We start from the raw sequence: 16,719 nt of genomic DNA on the forward strand, positions 1-16,719 counted from the left end.
CAGTGGCAGGCAGTGCCTGAGCTGCAGTGCTGGGAGCCACATGAAAGCAAGTAAGTGGTCCCCACCTCTCCGAAGCAGAGATCCCGCATCCCAAACCTGCTCACTCATATCCCCCAAGCTGAGACCCCCCCCCCACAGTCCCAACCTCCTCACTCCCAGCCTGTTCACTCAACCCTTCCACCAAGACCCCACAAACTTATCCCCCTCACTCACTGCTCTGCCAAGATCCTGCACCCCCAGCCCTCTCACTCACACCCTCCACCGAGACCCTGCATCCTCAGCCCCCTCATTCACTTCTTCCACCGACACCCTCCACCTGGCCAGACATCTACCCCCAGCCTGCTCCTGCCCTCTCCCCCCTGGCTAGACACCCTTCCCCCAGCTTGCTCCTGCAGCCTCGCCCCCTGAGAGAAGGGGGTTGGTGAGCGTAGCTCTCATGTTCTCTGGCCACTAAAGTCGCCAGAGAGAAGGGGGTTGGTGACCGCAGAAAGCAGGGGGTGCAGCCACCTAGCAAACTAAAATGAACAACATTTTTCTATTGTAAGAATGGTGTTCAATTCTGCAACAATTCTTTTAATTGTGTGTACAAAGTGCCCTTGGGAAGTTACCCAGGTTTTTAAAAGTGAGACCTTCCAGTTACATTCTCCCATCCCGAACTGTCTTTCTGATTGTGGAAGAGAAAAAACAAACCTTCCTAAAAACTAACAACAATGATGCTGTTCCTCAGTAAAAAGGGTCCAGGAACTGATAAGCTTAGGAATGTTCTTAGTGGTAGTGGAAAGGATTTGTAAAGCAAAATACAGAACAAAATTTCACAAGAAGTCGTCATTGTTTGATACAAATGAAGTGGATGAAACAAGCTTTCATTTTTTGGACATACTTGGTAGAAAGGGAGCATGATCTCTGCTCACAACATGGAATGTGCATATTACTTAGTACTAGGGATGTAAGCCATCGTGTAATTGAATAGTCATGTAACTGCATGAAACCTTACCGGTTACACAACTATCTGATAGTCCCCAGAAGTGGGACTGGCAGCCAGTGCGCTCCCAGCCCCACTCCCGGGAGCCCCCTGCCACCCTGCACTGCTGCCTCTCTATCAGAGGCAGAAGCACATGGTGGCATGCAGGAGCAGGGGAGCCAATTTAAAAAAAAACCTAACACACACACACATAACAGCTCCCCGTGCAGACCAGCTCCTACCTGCCACCCTACACTGCTGCCTCTGATACAGAGGCAACAGCACAGGATGGAAGCAGCCCCTGTCCACCCTGTGGGCAGGGGCTGCTTCACGGCATCCTCCCCTCCTCCGCGTAGGAGGGAGGGGAAACAGCACCTCAGAGCTGGTGCTGGGGGGAAAACTAGCTTTTATGCCGGCTCCCCCCCAGCACTGGCTCCTGCCTGCCTAACCCCCTCACTGCCTCTGCCCCCACGTGTGCTTTGCTCCCCGCATGTATCTGCTCCTGCCTGACACCCTCACCCTCCACGCTGCTGCTTCTTTATCAGAGGGGGTGGAGAGCGCAAGCAGATCTGGTGTTCATGGGGAGCCTGCTTAAAGTCAGCTCCTCTCGGCAACGGCTCCTGTTCCCCCCCCCCCCTCCCCTGTTGCTGCATCTGATACAGAAGCAGATGGGTGGGGGTGGGAAGTGCATGTAGTCGATAAGATTAACAGATAAGCCACGGCTTATCAACTAATCATGTAGTGGACTACACGTTGATATCCCTATTTAGTACATCACAAAACTCTAGTAGCCTTATATAAAGGTCAAGACAGCAGTCTTGAAGAACCAAGAGTTACAGTTTAACAGATCTTCCAAAAAGCATCTCTTTTAGCAAGAGGAACATAAGGAGCATTACATCCTTGATGCAATCACTGCCTCTAACATAGAGGATTTCTTCAGTCAAATTTGCAGATGTGAGAGGGAACTTCAGCTGTTTACTTATTTCTAGAGACTTGCAGAGATACAAATATCTACCCGCAGCTGCAGATATCTGTGGATAGACATCGGCATTCACGGATCCACAGAGCTGTACTCCCAGGAGATGCTGCAGCTAAAGGAGACAAGTGTGGTGCTGTCATTCCAGGAGCCAATGCCCTGCACAAGCAGCTCCTCCTAGCTGTGTGGCTTTATTGTCCCCAACCGTCCCATCCATCGGACAGTTCAAGGCGGATACTGCAACCATCCAATGGGCAGGGCCCAGGGGATTACCTGGGAGGCCTAGAGAGGGGCAGTGGCAGGGGTCGTCTCTCCCTGACCCTTCCCCCTGCACTCACCCATGGTGACGGGAGCCAGAGAGACCCAGCAGCGTTCTCTGCCCTGCTATCCTTTCCCAACTCACGGCACTCAGCTTCACCACAACAGCAGGAAGTGGAGTGCCCCAGGGCACTCTGATTCCTGCCGCTGCAATGAAGTGCAGCGGGCTGGGAAAGGGCAGTGGGGCAGAGCAGAAAAGGCTGCCTACCACTTTGGTTCCCACTGCCACAGTGAGTCTGGGGAGGCACCCCTGCTGCCACCCCACACCAGCCTCCAGGTAATCACCAGCTCACATTGCTGGGGAAGGGGGAAGTGATGGAGCAGGGTTGGGGCCTATAGTGGGAGGTTGCCCTTTTCCCCACAGCTGGGGCAGTGGAGCGAGGGTTTTGCCCCAGGCCCTATGCCCTCCGAGGGAGGGCCCAGCCACATCTCCTATCCAGGGTGGTACAGCTGGGGCGGTACAGCAGCACGTTGTGGAGGAGCTGCCAGTGCAGGGAGCTGGCTCCCAGGAGCAGCAACTCCATGCTGGTCTCTTTTGGGTGCAGTAGAGCCCCGCAGATCAGCAGATACCAATGTCTATCTGCAGAGATCTGTATCCATGGGTGACATTTGTATCAGTGCAGAGTTCTACTTATTTATGTGCAAAGCTTCCTCCAACCCTCCAGTTTAACATCTAAGAGGTACATACCAGAATTGAGGTTATCTTTGAAGACAGCTGTTATATCTTCCAGGACGAGCAGACATGAAGAATCCAACATAGAGAGGAGCTCACCAATATTTGCTTGCTGGGCCATTCTGTTTACCACTATAGGCTTATGCACGTGTTACGTGAATGTGCAAGTTAAAACTTCATCAGGTTCCTCATTGGTGCCCCTACCAAACTGGGAAGACAGAAGTATAAACAAACAACAACAAAAATCTCTCTATCTCAAAGATCTCGGCACTGCTCTACCACGAGCTGCAATATATCCCTTTTCACGGTTAAATGCCAGAAAACTTTATTAGTGAGGAGTTCAGGCTGGCCAGTGATAACCTGTGCCCTTTCACAACATTGAGTTCAGCACACCTCCAACTTCTGAAGACCAGGAAATACAGAGTTACGGCTGCATGAGCATTTACCTTAACTCTGCCTCACCAGAACCAGCAACAGCCACTGGGAACAACATGCATGCACTTCAGCTGTATTCACAGTGTTAGATGTAGCTGTAGTGAATGGTGGAGGAAGATGTTGGAGCAGTTTGGGAGGGCTGTGATTGAAGAGACATGGGTCGGAGTCCCCGAAGTATATTATCTAAGGAAAGAGGTGCATATGTACCACGTAGCTCCAGTTTGCATTATTTCCAATACAGAACTGAGTAGGTGTAGCAGCAAGCACTGAGGACCTCTTTTCTGCAGGTACTGTCAGCACTGAACTGAGATAGGAGAGCAGTCTGTGGATCTAATGATGGATACAGGAAAGGATAGGTATCCTCTGTTCAAGTGTGAAGAAGCTGTGAAAAGGTATGTAATAGTTACTACATTATAATATTGTGCTGGGAAAGGAGGCTCAGTGTTTGAGCACAGGGCAAGGGCAGATTCACTGTAAGGTGGACTTAGTGGGAGGATGTGTAACCTAAGTGTATCTGTGCACTGCTTAAAGAGGCAAAGCTAAAGTTGCGTTAGCATTTACCAAGACTCTGTATTTCCTGCATTTCACAAACGTAGAGTTTTGCTGAATTTAACATTCTGGAAAGTCACAAGCTATTCCTGGGCAACATGAACAACATTTTTGACATTTAGTTTCCTGGATTTTACATAGAAAGAGAAAAAATTGTTGGCTGGGTATAATGGTCATTTAGACAGTTCTAGTTCTCACACAGGTGTGCAAGTGATATACTGCTACAGCTAGGTAATCAAGAGACCCTTGGCTGGTCTACACTGGGAACTTATATCACCATAACTACGTCCCTCATAGGTGTGAAAAATCCAAACCATTGAGACGCATTAGCTATGCCAACCTAATCCCGGTACAGATTTAGACTGTCAACTTTATGCTATCTTCTGTTGACCTAACTATCACCACTTGGGGGAGTGGATTAACTATACCAGTGTTTCCCAATTTTATTTGGCCATGGAACCCTTTACAAAACAACACACCACACCTGCTGAGGGAAACTGGTTGACCCCTTCCCCAAAAGGGAGGGGGGGGAGAAGGAGGAAACTGTCAAGCAAGAAAAAAAAGCTGGTGGCCCCTTGAAAATGGTAGCCCGGCTCGTCTGTCCCCTAAGACCGGCTCGGGGCGGGGGGAGTGATCGGGTTCTAGGGGAACCCTTACTTTCACTTTGTGGAACCCCGGGGTTCCATGGAGCTCTATTTGGGAAACACTGAACTATACACCAATGGAATAACTCTCTCATCAGCAAGGGTAATGTCTACACTGAAGTGCTTCATCAGTGCAGCTGCACCACTGTAGCACTCAAAGTACATCTACACCTATTGCTTTTATGTACTGCATTCCATTGGAAAAATCTCAGCTTTACATCATTATCACCATTTTACAGAACCTGAGGCACAGAAGGGTGAAATGACTTGCCCCAGCAGGCCAGTGGAAGAGCTAGGAATGGTCCCAGGAAAGTGGTCTTTCAACGAATCCACATAGTTACCATGTGATTCCTCAGTGCTCCTCTCTCAATCCTGTATATTTTGTGATCGTGGAATGGGGATAACGATCCTGCTTTGAAATATTTTCTGGTGGTTGCTAACAAGAGAAAGAAATCTCATCCATGGTCTATGCTCCAAAACCTTGATAATTTTATAATCTGGTTGTTAGAGTAACTTTAAGCATGGAGAAGACCGACGTCTCTCTACCTTTCGCCACCTCCTTTGCCCATCATTTCTCACAACATATAGCCCCCCAGCCAATATTTCCAGCTTCCTTCCTCTTTCCCATCCCATTAAGTCATTATCTGAGACTGAAGAAGCCATTAATACATAAGAAATATTATTCTTTGTTCCCTCTTCTGCCCTATGCTGCTGCTTAATAAGCATATCACCAGGGCTCACCAAGCAGCAGCAAACCCTGCTTGCCAGCCGCGTGGAAGCTGCACAGCAGCACTGGGCTAAAATCAACACATCACAGGCGAGTAGATTGCCTGATTTGTCGAGCCCTGCATATCACAGACAGCAGCTTACTGAACAGCAGCACACTGCCTTGGTTATGTAGACATGGAGCAAGTTGACTATTCTATTACCCGCTATCTAACATCCTGAGTTTTAACATTAACCTTTCAGATTCCTATTTTGAATACATTGATGCATAACTCCATGATTTACTAATGTAATTCCATTCTTTATTTTCTCCAAAGGAAATCTAAACCAACATCTTTCTTGGATTGAGAACTGGTTAAAAGACAGGAAACAAAGGGTAGGAATAAATGGTAAATTTTCAGAATGGAGAAAGGTAACTAGTGGTGTCCCCCAAAGGTCAGTCCTGGGACCAATCCTGTTTAACTTATTCATAAATGATCTGGAGAAAGGGGTAAGCAGTGAGGTGGTAAAGTTTGCAGATGATACCAAACTATTTAGAATAGTCAAGACAGAAGCAGACTGTAAGGGTTTCCAAGAAGATCTCACCAAACTGAGTGATTGGGCAACAAAATGGCAAATGAAATTTAATGTGGATAAGTGTAAAGTAATGCACATCAGGAAAAATAACCCCAACTATACGTACAGTATGATGGGAGCTAATTTGGCTACGAGAAATCAGGAAAGAGATCTTGGAGTTATCGTGGACAGTTCTCTGAAAACTTCCACACAGAGTGCAGCGGCGGTCAAAAAGGCAAATAGGATGCTAGGAATTATTAAGAAAGGGATAGAAAATAAGACCCAGAATATCTTACTGCCCCTGTATAAAACTATGGTATGCCCACATCTTGAATACTGTGTACAGATGTGGTCTCCTCACCTCAAAAAAGATATTTTGGCCTTGGAAAGGGTTCAGAAAAGGGCAACTAAAATGATTAGGGGTCTGGAACAGGTCCCATATGAGGAAAGGTTAAAGCGAGTGGGACTTTTCAGTTTAGAAAAGAGGAGACTGAGGGGAGATATGATAGAGGTCTATAAAATCATGAGTGGTGTGGAGAGGGCCGATAAAGAAAAGTTATTTATTAGTTCCCATAATAGAAGAACTAGAGGACATCAAATGAAATTAATGGGTAGCAGGTTTAAAACTAATAAAAGAAAGTTCTTCTTCACACAGTGTGTAGTCAACCTGTGGAACTCCTTGCCAGAGGAGGCTGTGAAGGTTAGGACTATAATAGATTTTAAAGAGAAGCTAGATAATTTCATGGAGGTTAGGTCCATAAAAGGCTATTAAGCCAGGGGATAAATGGTGTCCTTGGCCTCTGTTTGTCAGAGGCTGGAGAGGGAAGGCAGGAGACAAATCGCTTGATCACTGTCTTTGGTCCACCCTCTCTGGGGCACCTGGTGCTGACCACTGTCAGCAGATAGGATACTGGGCTAGATGGACCTTTGGTCTGACCCAGTACGGCCAGTCTTATGTTCTTATCAACCTTCCCAGGTAATGCCAGTAAACTATCTTAAGTCAGCCTTTCTACATTCCAATTAAGACATGCAGAATCTTATTAAATTGGACAGGATGATTTTATTTACCTAAAAGGTATAAAAAACACTAGACTAGCAGAAAACCCGCACACTGACATTTCCAATTTCTTGTTTGGCTTTCATGAAATAAGATAGATGAGCTACAGGTAGGATAATTTTATCTCCTATATAGGTACAATTGTGAAAAATACAAATCACATTTTTTTTAGTCGACAGCCAGCCCATCTAACTTTGTAAAGGGAACAAGTAGAGTTAACAGCACATCACAAACAGGAAGTGACAAAGATAAGCTTCAGTGGACAAGGAGTCAAAACAGATTTATACATATCCTGTCCTACTTGAGTCCACAATAAATAATGCTGGAATCCAGGTTTATTGCCCAGAAATCACAATCTAAAGAATACACCAAGAGTGGCAAACAGTGTTAAGACTTTCCTGGAGTAAATGCCATCTTATGTTTGGAACCCTCAAAGTCAGAGATCATATTTAGCTAGACAGTAGCAGGCTAAGCATTTAGCATAATGGGTAAGGAACAGGTAAACAAGTTACTTGAGAAATAGTTAAGTCTCAGCATTTAAAAACATAAGATGAAACATGAAATACTAACAAGCAGCAAACTAGAGAAAAAGCTCACTGAAAGTATCTTGCTCTGTTATCTTGAAGTCAAGAACTAAATCAACAGTATCAAGAAGACCACAGTCTATGATGGGGGAAGCAGTAGAATGGGATGCTGTTTACCCATTAGACTGTTTTGCAGTAGAATCAGTCAGTGTCAACTTTATCAGGACTTTAATATCCAGGATTAAGAAACTGGGTGGGATACAAGGTTCAGAGTCACACCCACAGTTAGCACTTTCATTTATATATTGAGATTACTTCAGTCCTTGTTGGGAAAAAACAGAGACAATTCATTGTCAGAAGCAGAAAAGAAATTGCTTCACCTTAATATGGAGGGCAAGCCTTGCAAGTCAGAAAAAATGTATTTTTAATCTCTCATCCAGAAGTATTCCATGCTAAATACATGAGAAATTTAATCACATTCTTTATCCAACTTGCAACTACAGTGCTTCATAACACCTGAGAAAAAGCTGTCTTCCAGTGTAATGTATTCTTAAAGGAAACTGTAAAGTCCCTTTAACCTCACCCATGAATCAAGCAATATACTAAATCATGCGGTATGTAAACTAAAAATTTACAAGTTTCCCCTCTTTTTCTACCTTGAAGGACTAAATTCTGATATTTTCATTTCAGTTTTGTAAAATTCTGAGTAAACTCACTTTTGTTCCTTCAAGGAAAAATATGGTATCAAGTAGGGACGTAAAAGAGTAGTCGATTAGTCTACCACCCCATAAGCCTAGGCTTACCAGGTAGTCAACTACTTACATTCCCCCTACTTGCTGCCTCTATATCAGAGGCAGCAAGGGGGGGGAAAAAGCAGTAGTCGGTGCTGGGGGGAGTCAGCTTAAAAGCCGGTTCCCCCAGCACCATCTCTGCAGTGCCACTTACATCCTCCTCCCCCGCCAGTGCAGTGCAGGGGGTCAGGAGAGGCTGTTCCAGCAGCAGCCCCTGTCCATGACAGCCAGGACTGGCTGCAGAGGCTGCTAGACCTGGCGCGAACCAGGACTGAGCAAGCCTGGCTCAGTCCCGGGACCAGGAGCTACACCCATTCAGGCTCTGCAGTTTTAATGTGGTAGGGGTTAGGCTGCCTGTGTGCCTGGTTCTTACTATATTTAAATTGCAGAGCTATAGCAGGGTGTAGTGCCTTCTGAGTGCCTTCCCTGATAGGCTAATCGTGTAGTCGATACAAATTGTATCGACTGCATGATTACCCAATTACCTACCTCTTAACATCATTAATATAAAGCCAATTAAACATTTACTAGATTACCAAATCTCCGATCAATTTGTGCTGAATAAGCAACTATTACCAATTAAAATCTGTTTCTGTGATAGAAAGACTAGTTTTGATCAAATAACCTTAAAAAGCCTGGTTTTAATCTTACCACAATGTGAATTCTGCAAATACTGAAATCTAGGCTGAACAGTTGAAACCAGTTACCTTGTCAGTACCCAAGTAAACTAGACATTTGCCATCGTCTGGTTTTCAGGTCAGCTTTATATTGCAATGTTGATAGCTTGACAGTCTGAATGGAAACATAAGTCTCTAATTCCAAGCGAGAGCCAGTGTTAAGTCTCATTTTAGAAGTTATTTTATAATCAACTGTTACACTCAAACTGGAAAGAAAACTACTGATTTTACAGTATAATTATCTGGAAAATAAATACCAATAGATAAGAATTAGGACTGTGCTAAACAAGGAGCATATCACATACCACATCATTAACATAAAATAAAGCAAACATGGAAATCCCCTGGTTAATCTGGAGCACAGAAACAAGACTGTTTAAGTTGTACTTTCCCCCCAAGAGTTGCTATTGAAGTGTTAAAATGGATTAGCTTTATTATTTTAAAACATGGGCTAGTTGGTTAATAAAGACAAGGTTAATTTTAGAAATCAGAAAGGGTCAGCCTTTGTAGATGCAAGGATAATTTGCTGAAGCACTCTATGAGGTTTAGCTAGTGAGGATAAGAGGGGTAACATTAAGTAAGTGAAGGGTAATACCCTCCTCCCCCATCACACAACAATATCAGAGGAGGCAAGGGACTACTCTTTGAGTTAAAGTGATCGAAATAAATCTCAGAGGCATAACCATGTTAGAGTATGTCTAGACTACATTTAAAAAAAAAAAAAAAAAAACACCTGCCCTTTTTTTGAAAAAACTTCATCTGTGTCCACACTGCAATCGCGTTCGTTCAAAATTAAATCGAAAGAACACGGGGCGGGGGGAAATTCAACATTGGTAAACCTCAAATTACGAGGAAGAACGTCTTTTTTGAAAGAGCTCTTTCGAAAAAAGGCGTGTGTGGATGCAGAACAGGGACTTTTTTTTGAAAGAAGAGGCAATCGAAAAAGCACACGTGCCCTGGTGGCCATTCTGTGAATAGCAATCAGGGCTTTCTTTCGAGAGAGCATCCATGCAGTCTGGATGCTCTCTTTCGAAAAAGCAGATCGCTTTTTTGATCCGATTTTGAGCTGTGGATGCTCTCTTATCAAAGAAGCTTGCTGTCTAGATGTACCCTTAGTCTGTAACTTTAAAAACAACGCATAACAAGGCAGGCCTGGCCTGAGCAAGCAGGCTTCAAAAGCCAGAGGCAGAGCGACCAGGGAGCAAAGCGGACAGGAGCTACAGACAGGGGAGTTTGAGAGGGAGTCTGGCAGAGGGAGGCCTACAACAGTCAGGAAGACCCGCAACACCTGTGCCAGCACGGCTTCTGTCTCCTCCACCGGCGCCTGTAGCCAGACATATAACCTGAACATGGATGCCTCTACCCAGATCCTGGTGTAGTTTTGCAGGGACTGTGGCTTGCAATTCCCACTTATTGATATCCAGGCTGGGGAGATCATCCAATGCGAAAGGTGCCTGCTGGTGGAATCTCTCAAGCAGCAGGTGGGAGAGCTACAGGAGGAGGTGGCTAGGTTGAGGAGCATCCACATCCATGAGGAATTCCTGGACCGTGTTCATGAGGAGACAGCTGAGGTAGCTGTCCCGGTACACAGGACTGTGGACACACCACTGGAGGAGGAGGAGACGGCTCAGGGTGCACAGTGGCAGCTGGTTACTTCTGGCAGCAGGCACTGCTCCACCCCTGCTCCAAACCCTCCCGCCATGGTACTAAGAAACCCTTATGCTCTTCTTTATGCAGGAGAAAAGCAATCACCCCCTACACCGGAGGAGGAGAAGCCCCGTACCCTCAAGGCTGGGAGGTCTGCTGCCACCACTGCGAATAGGAAACGTAAGGTAGTGGTGGTCGGAGACTCTCTTCTGAGGGGGACGGAGGCGCCCATATGTCGCCCTGACATTTCATCTCGGGAGGTATACTGTCTGCTGGGAGCCCATATCTGAGATGTTACGGAGGCATTGTCGATGATTATCCGGCCCTCTGACTACTACCCCATGCTACTCATCCATGTGGGGCACTAATGATACTGTGAGGTGTGACACTGAGCAGATCAAGAGTGACTACAGGGCTCTGGGAGTATGGATAAAGGCGTTTGGAGCACAGGTGGTATTCTCTTCGATCCTTCCTGTTGAAGGTAGGGGCCCGGGCAAAGACAGGTGCATCCTGGAGGTGAATGCCTGGCGAAGATGGTGTCGCCAGGAGGGCTTTGGCTTCCTCGACCATGGGAAGGACTGCTAAGCAGGGTGGTGTCTACCTTTCAAGGAGGGAGAAGACCCTATTTGGACACAGAATAGCTAACCTACTGAGGAGAGCTTTAAAATAGGTTCAACGGGGACAGATGAGCAAAGCCCACAGGTAAATGGAGAACATGGGGACCTGGGAGATGGGTCAGAAATGGGAGGGAGCGTGGGCTACAATGGCAGAGAGAAAAGAGGGTCAGGGCAAAACTGGGAGGCAAGGTCAAATCAGGATCTTAGATGCCTATATACAAATGCGAGAAGTATGGGAAATAAGCAGAAAGAACTGGAATCACTAATAAATAAGTACAATTATGACATTGATGGCACCACAGAAACTTGGTGGGATAATACACGATTGGGATGTTTCTATAGAAGAGTACAGCTTGCTCAGGAAGGATAGACAGGGAAAAAAGGGAGGAGGTGCTGCCTTATACATTAAAAAATGAACACACTTGGAGTGCGGTGGAGATGGATATAGGAGATGGAAGTGTTGAGAGTCTCTGGGTTAGGCTAAAAGGGATTAAAAACAGAGGTGATGTCATGCTAGGAGTCTACTACAGGCCACCTACCCAGGTGGAAGAAGTAGACGAGGCTTTTTTAAAACAACTAACAAAATCATCCAAAGCCCAAGATTTGGTGGTGATGGGGGACTTCAACTATCCAGATGTATGTTGGAAAAATAACACAGCGGAGCACAGACTATCCAATAAGTTCTTGGACTGCATTGGAGACAACTTTTTATTTCAGAAGGTTGAAAAAAGCTACCGGGGGGAAGCTGTTCTAGATTTGATGCTAACAAATAGGGAGAAACTAGTTGAGAATTTGAAAGTGAAAGGCAGCTTGGGTGAAAGTGATCATGAAATCACAGAGTTCACAATTCTAAGGAAGGGTAGAAGGGAGAACAGCAAAATAAAGACAATGGATTTCAGGAAGGCGGATTTTGGTAAGCTCAGAAAGCTGATAGGTAAGGTCCCATGGGAATCAAGACTGAGGGGAAAAACTGAGGAGAGCTGGCAGTTTTTCAAAGGGACATTGTTAAGGGCCCAAAAGCAAGCTATTCCGATGTGTCAGAAAGAAAGAAAATATGGCACAAGACCGCCTTGGCTTAACTACGAGATCTTGCATGATCTAAAAATAAAAAGGAGTCATATAAAAAATGGAAAGTAGGACAAATTACAAAGGATGAATATAGGCAAATAGCACAGGAATGCAGGGGCAAGATTAGAAAGGCAAAGGCACAGAATGAGCTCAAACTAGCTACCGGAGTAAAGGGAAACAAGAAGACTTTTGATAAATACATTAGAAGCAAGAGGAAGACCAAGGAGAGGGTAGGCCCACTAGTCACCGAGGAGGGAGAAACAGTAACAGGAAACTTGGAAATGGCAGAGATGCTCATTGACTTCTTTGTTTCGGTCTTCCACTGAGAAGTCTGAAGGAACTCCTAACATAGTGAATGCTAATGGGAAGGGGGTAGTTTTAGAAGGTAAAAAGAACAAGTTAAAAATCACCTAGAAAAGTTAGAAGCCTGCAAGTCACCAGGGCCTGATGAAATGCATCCTAGAATACTCAAGGAGCTGATAGAGGAGGTATCTGAGCCTCTAGCTATCATCTTTGGAAAATCATGGGAGACAGGAGAGATTCCAGAGGACTGGAAAAGGGCAAATATAGTGCCCATCTATAAAAAGGGAAATAAGAACAACCCAGGAAACTACAGACCAGTTAGTTTAACTTCTGTGCCAGGGAAGATAATGGAGCAAGTAATTAAGGAAACCGTCTGTAAGCACTTGGAAAGTGGCAAGGTGATAGGGAACAGCCAGCATGGATTTGTAAAGAACAAATCATGTCAAAACAATCTGATAGCTTTCTTTAATAGGATAACGAGTCTTTTGGATAAGGGAGAAGCAGTGGATGTGGTATACCTAGACTTTAGGAAGACGTTTGATACGGTCTCGCATGATATTCTTATCAATAAATTAGGTAAATACAACTTAGATGGGGCTACTATAAGGTGGGTGTATAACTGGCTGGATAACCGTTCTCAGAGAGTAGTTGTTAATGGCTCACAATCCTGCTGGAAAGGTATAACAAGTGGGGATCCGCAGGGGCCTGTTTTGGGACCAGCTCTGTTCAATATCTTCATCAACGATTTAGATATTGGTATAGAAAGTACGCTTATTAAGTTTGCAGATGATACCAATCTGGGAGGTGTTGCGACTAATCTGCAGGATAGGGTCATAATTCAAAATGACCTGGACAAATTGGAGAAATGGTCTGAGGTAAATAGGATGAAGTTTAATAAAGGCAAATGCAAAGTGCTCCACTTAGGAAGGAACAATCAGTTTCATACATACAGAATGGGAAGCGACTGTCTGGGAAGGAGTACGACAGAAAGGGATCTAGGGGTTATAGTGGACCACAAGTTGAATAGGAGTCAGCAGTGTGATGCCATTGCAAAGAAAGCAAACGTGATTCTGGGATGCATTAACAGGAGTGTTGTGAGCAAGACACGAGAAGTCATTCTTCCGCTCTACTCTGCGCTGGTTAGGCCTCAACTGGAGTAGTGTGTCCAGTTCTGGGCACTGCATTTCAAGAGAGATGTGAAGAAATTGGAGAGGGCCCAGAGAAAAGCAACGAGAATGATTAAAGGTCTAGAGAACATGACCTATGAGGGAAGGCTGAAGGAATTAGGTTTGTTTAGTTTAGAAAGAGAAGACTGAGGGGGGACATGATAGCAGTTTTCAGATATCTATAAAGGGTGTCATAAGGAGGAGGGAGAAAACTTGTTCATCTTGGCCTCTGGGGATAGAACAAGAAGCAATGGGCTTAAACTGCAGCAAGGGAGGTTTAGGTTGGACATTAGGAAAAAGTTCCTAACTGTCAGGGTAGTCAAACACTGGAATAAATTGCCCAGGGAGGTTGTGGAATCTCCATCTGTGGAGATATTTAAGAGTAGGTTAGATAAATGTCTATCAGAGATGGTCTAGACAGTATTTGGTTCTGCCATGAGGGCAGGGGACTGGACTCGATGACCTCTCGAGGTCCCTTCCAGTCCTAGTATTCTATGATAATATTGTGGCACCTTAGAGGCTAACAAAAATAAGCTTTATTGTGTGTTTTTTGTTAGTCTCTAAGGTACCATAGGACCACCCAATCTAAGTAAGTATCTCCATACTGCCACTCAACTATGGCTCTCCCCAGAGGCAGTGAAGTGTGTATCAGAGAGCACATGGCTACCATAAGGTGGGTGCATAACTGGCTGGACAACCATTCTCAGAGAGTAGTTATTAATGGTTCACAATCATGCTAGGGATGTTAAATACTGAGTAACTGACTAATCGAATAGTCGATGCATTTTTCACTGACTATTCGATTCATCGATAGGGATCATCAGGCTCTCTGCAGCATTTCAAAGCGGCAGTGCCACACAGAGCCCATGGTCAGCAGGGGAGTTCTCTGCTGATCCCAGGCTCCACGCAGTGCTGCCGCTTTGAAATGCCACGTGCAGTCTGGGGAAACCTCAGCTGGCCCCAGGCTGCACGCAGCGCTGCTTCTTTGAAGTACCCCTCTCTTCCCCCCACTTGCTGCCTCTTTCTGATAGAGGCAGCAAGGGGGAGGAAGCAACAAGTCGAATAGTCATTCCCATCTCTAAATCATGCTGGAAGGGCATAACAAGAGAAGTTCCGCAAGTGTCTGTTTTAGGACCGGTTCTGTTCAATATCTTCATCAATGATTTAGATGATAGCATAGAGAGTATGATTATTAAGTCTGCAGATGATACCAAGCTGGGAGGGGTTGGAATTGCTTTGGAGGATACGGTCATAATTCAAAATGATCCCCTCATTAGGGATCAAATGAGGTCAAAATGAACCCCTTATGTTTGTCCTCACCCCAGACCAAACTAGAGAAATGGTCTGAGGTAAATAGGATGAAGTTTAAATAAGGACAAATGCAAAGTACTGCTCTTAGGAAGGAACAATCAGTTTCACACAAATAGAATGGGAAGTGACTGTCTAGGAAGAAGTACCGCTGAAAGGGATTAAGGGGTCATAGTGGACGACAAGTTAAACATGAGTCAACAGTGTGACACTGTTGCAAAAAAAGCAAACATGATTCTGGGATGCATTAACAGGAGTGTTGTAAGCAAGACACGAGAAGTCATTCTTCCGCTCTAGTCTGTGCTGTTTAGGCCTCAATTGTAGTATTGTGTCCAGTTCTGGGCACCACATTTCAAGAAAGATGTGGAGAAATTAGATAAGGTCCAGAGAAGAACAACAAAAATGATTAAAGGTATAGAAAACATGAGCTATGAAGGAAGACTGAAAGAATTGAGCTTGTTTAGTTTAGAAAAGAGTAGACTAAGAGGGGACATGATAGTGATTTTTACAAGGAGGAGGGAGACATTTTTCGAAAGAGGAGGCAAATTCTCTTTGTTCTCCTGGGCCTCTGAGAATAGGACAAGAATCAATGGGCTTAAACTGTAGCAAGAGAGGTTTAGATTGGATGTTAGGAAAAACTTCCTAACTGTCAGGTGGTTAAACACTGGAATAAATTGCCTGGGGGGGGGTGCAGAATCTCCATTACTGGAGATATTTAAAAGCAGGTTAGACGGACACCTGTCAGGGATGATTTAGACAGTGCTTATTATTGCCGTGAGGGCAGGGGACTGGACTCGATGACCTCGAGGTCCCTTCCGGTTCTATGATTCTGTGAAAGAGCCTGAACCTCAGTGTACAGATTAAGAGTTAAAGGTTCTTTAAAGAAGGTAAAGCATGAAGGAAACGTTCTACTTCTCAACGCTACAATCTTAGAAGGCCTAGGGAAAAAACCAAAACACTTAATACAATTTTGATTTTGAGAAGAGTTGTGCTAATAGCACACTAAAAGAATAACCAAAAAAGCAATTTAGTGAAGAGGCAGCTTCTCAAATAACTACGAAGGGCAATGCTTATTGATCCTAATCTAGGTATGCACAGAAAATGCCTATTCATCTTGGAGTGCTTGTCCATTAATAAAAGAAGGAAAGAAAGAAGCAGGATGAGGCTTAATTTGACTACACAGGTTGGACTTCCCTGGTCCAGTATCATCAGGACCTGAGTAGTCCTGAATGAGGTATTTTGCTGGACCAGGGGAGCTCATTTCTGGCCCCTCTGCCACTGGGCCCCACCCCCCAGGCTTGGCCTGGCTCCGCCCTCCCGGTCCCACCTGGAAGCCCCACTGCAGGACAGCTATCTGGTAGCCTGCTGTCCTGTTGGCCCTCAGGGCTTCCAGCTCTCCACCGGGACACTCTGGTCCTGGAATGGAGGTTCCACTCATCTACAGAACAGGAGTCAATTATTTAAAGCTTCTTCACATAGAAGAGATACAAACATCTAAAATTGTAAAAACAATCTCTTTTCAACAAGGAAGCATCCAGAATTATCAACTGTGACAAATACAACTTGATAGAAGTTTGGCAAACAGCGCCTAGTAAAAGCCTTCTATATGCAATCTATTGGTCTCTAATGTTTTAGATCAGAAAACCTCACACTTTCCATAATTTGACTGACAATGAGATCCTCCAATCACTTTTAATTCCAATAGTCTTAACTCAAATATGTTA

The 16,719-nt window shown here is 44.9% G+C and overlaps 1 protein-coding gene across 14 annotated transcripts in view; it reads right to left on the bottom strand.

The window, feature by feature from the left end:
* Positions 1 to 16,719, bottom strand: part of TSC1 (TSC complex subunit 1) — a 75,627-nt gene that overhangs the window by 42,642 nt on the left and 16,266 nt on the right. For 10 of the 14 annotated variants that reach the window (XM_075905793.1, XM_025178285.2, XM_075905799.1 and 7 more), the window contains one exon: positions 2,944 to 3,136. In XM_075905793.1, the coding sequence (XP_075761908.1) occupies positions 2,944 to 3,049 (106 nt within the window). In that variant the 5' untranslated portion in view covers positions 3,050 to 3,136. Of the gene's footprint in view, positions 1 to 2,943; positions 3,137 to 4,897; positions 4,993 to 16,719 lie in introns of all 14 variants that reach the window. The other 4 variants (XM_075905797.1, XM_075905794.1, XM_075905796.1 and 1 more) reach the window with 1 other exon arrangement.

The sequence above is a fragment of the Pelodiscus sinensis genome, chromosome 22, assembly GCF_049634645.1.
Source record: "Pelodiscus sinensis isolate JC-2024 chromosome 22, ASM4963464v1, whole genome shotgun sequence".
In the NCBI taxonomy this organism is placed as follows: Eukaryota; Metazoa; Chordata; order Testudines; family Trionychidae; genus Pelodiscus; species Pelodiscus sinensis.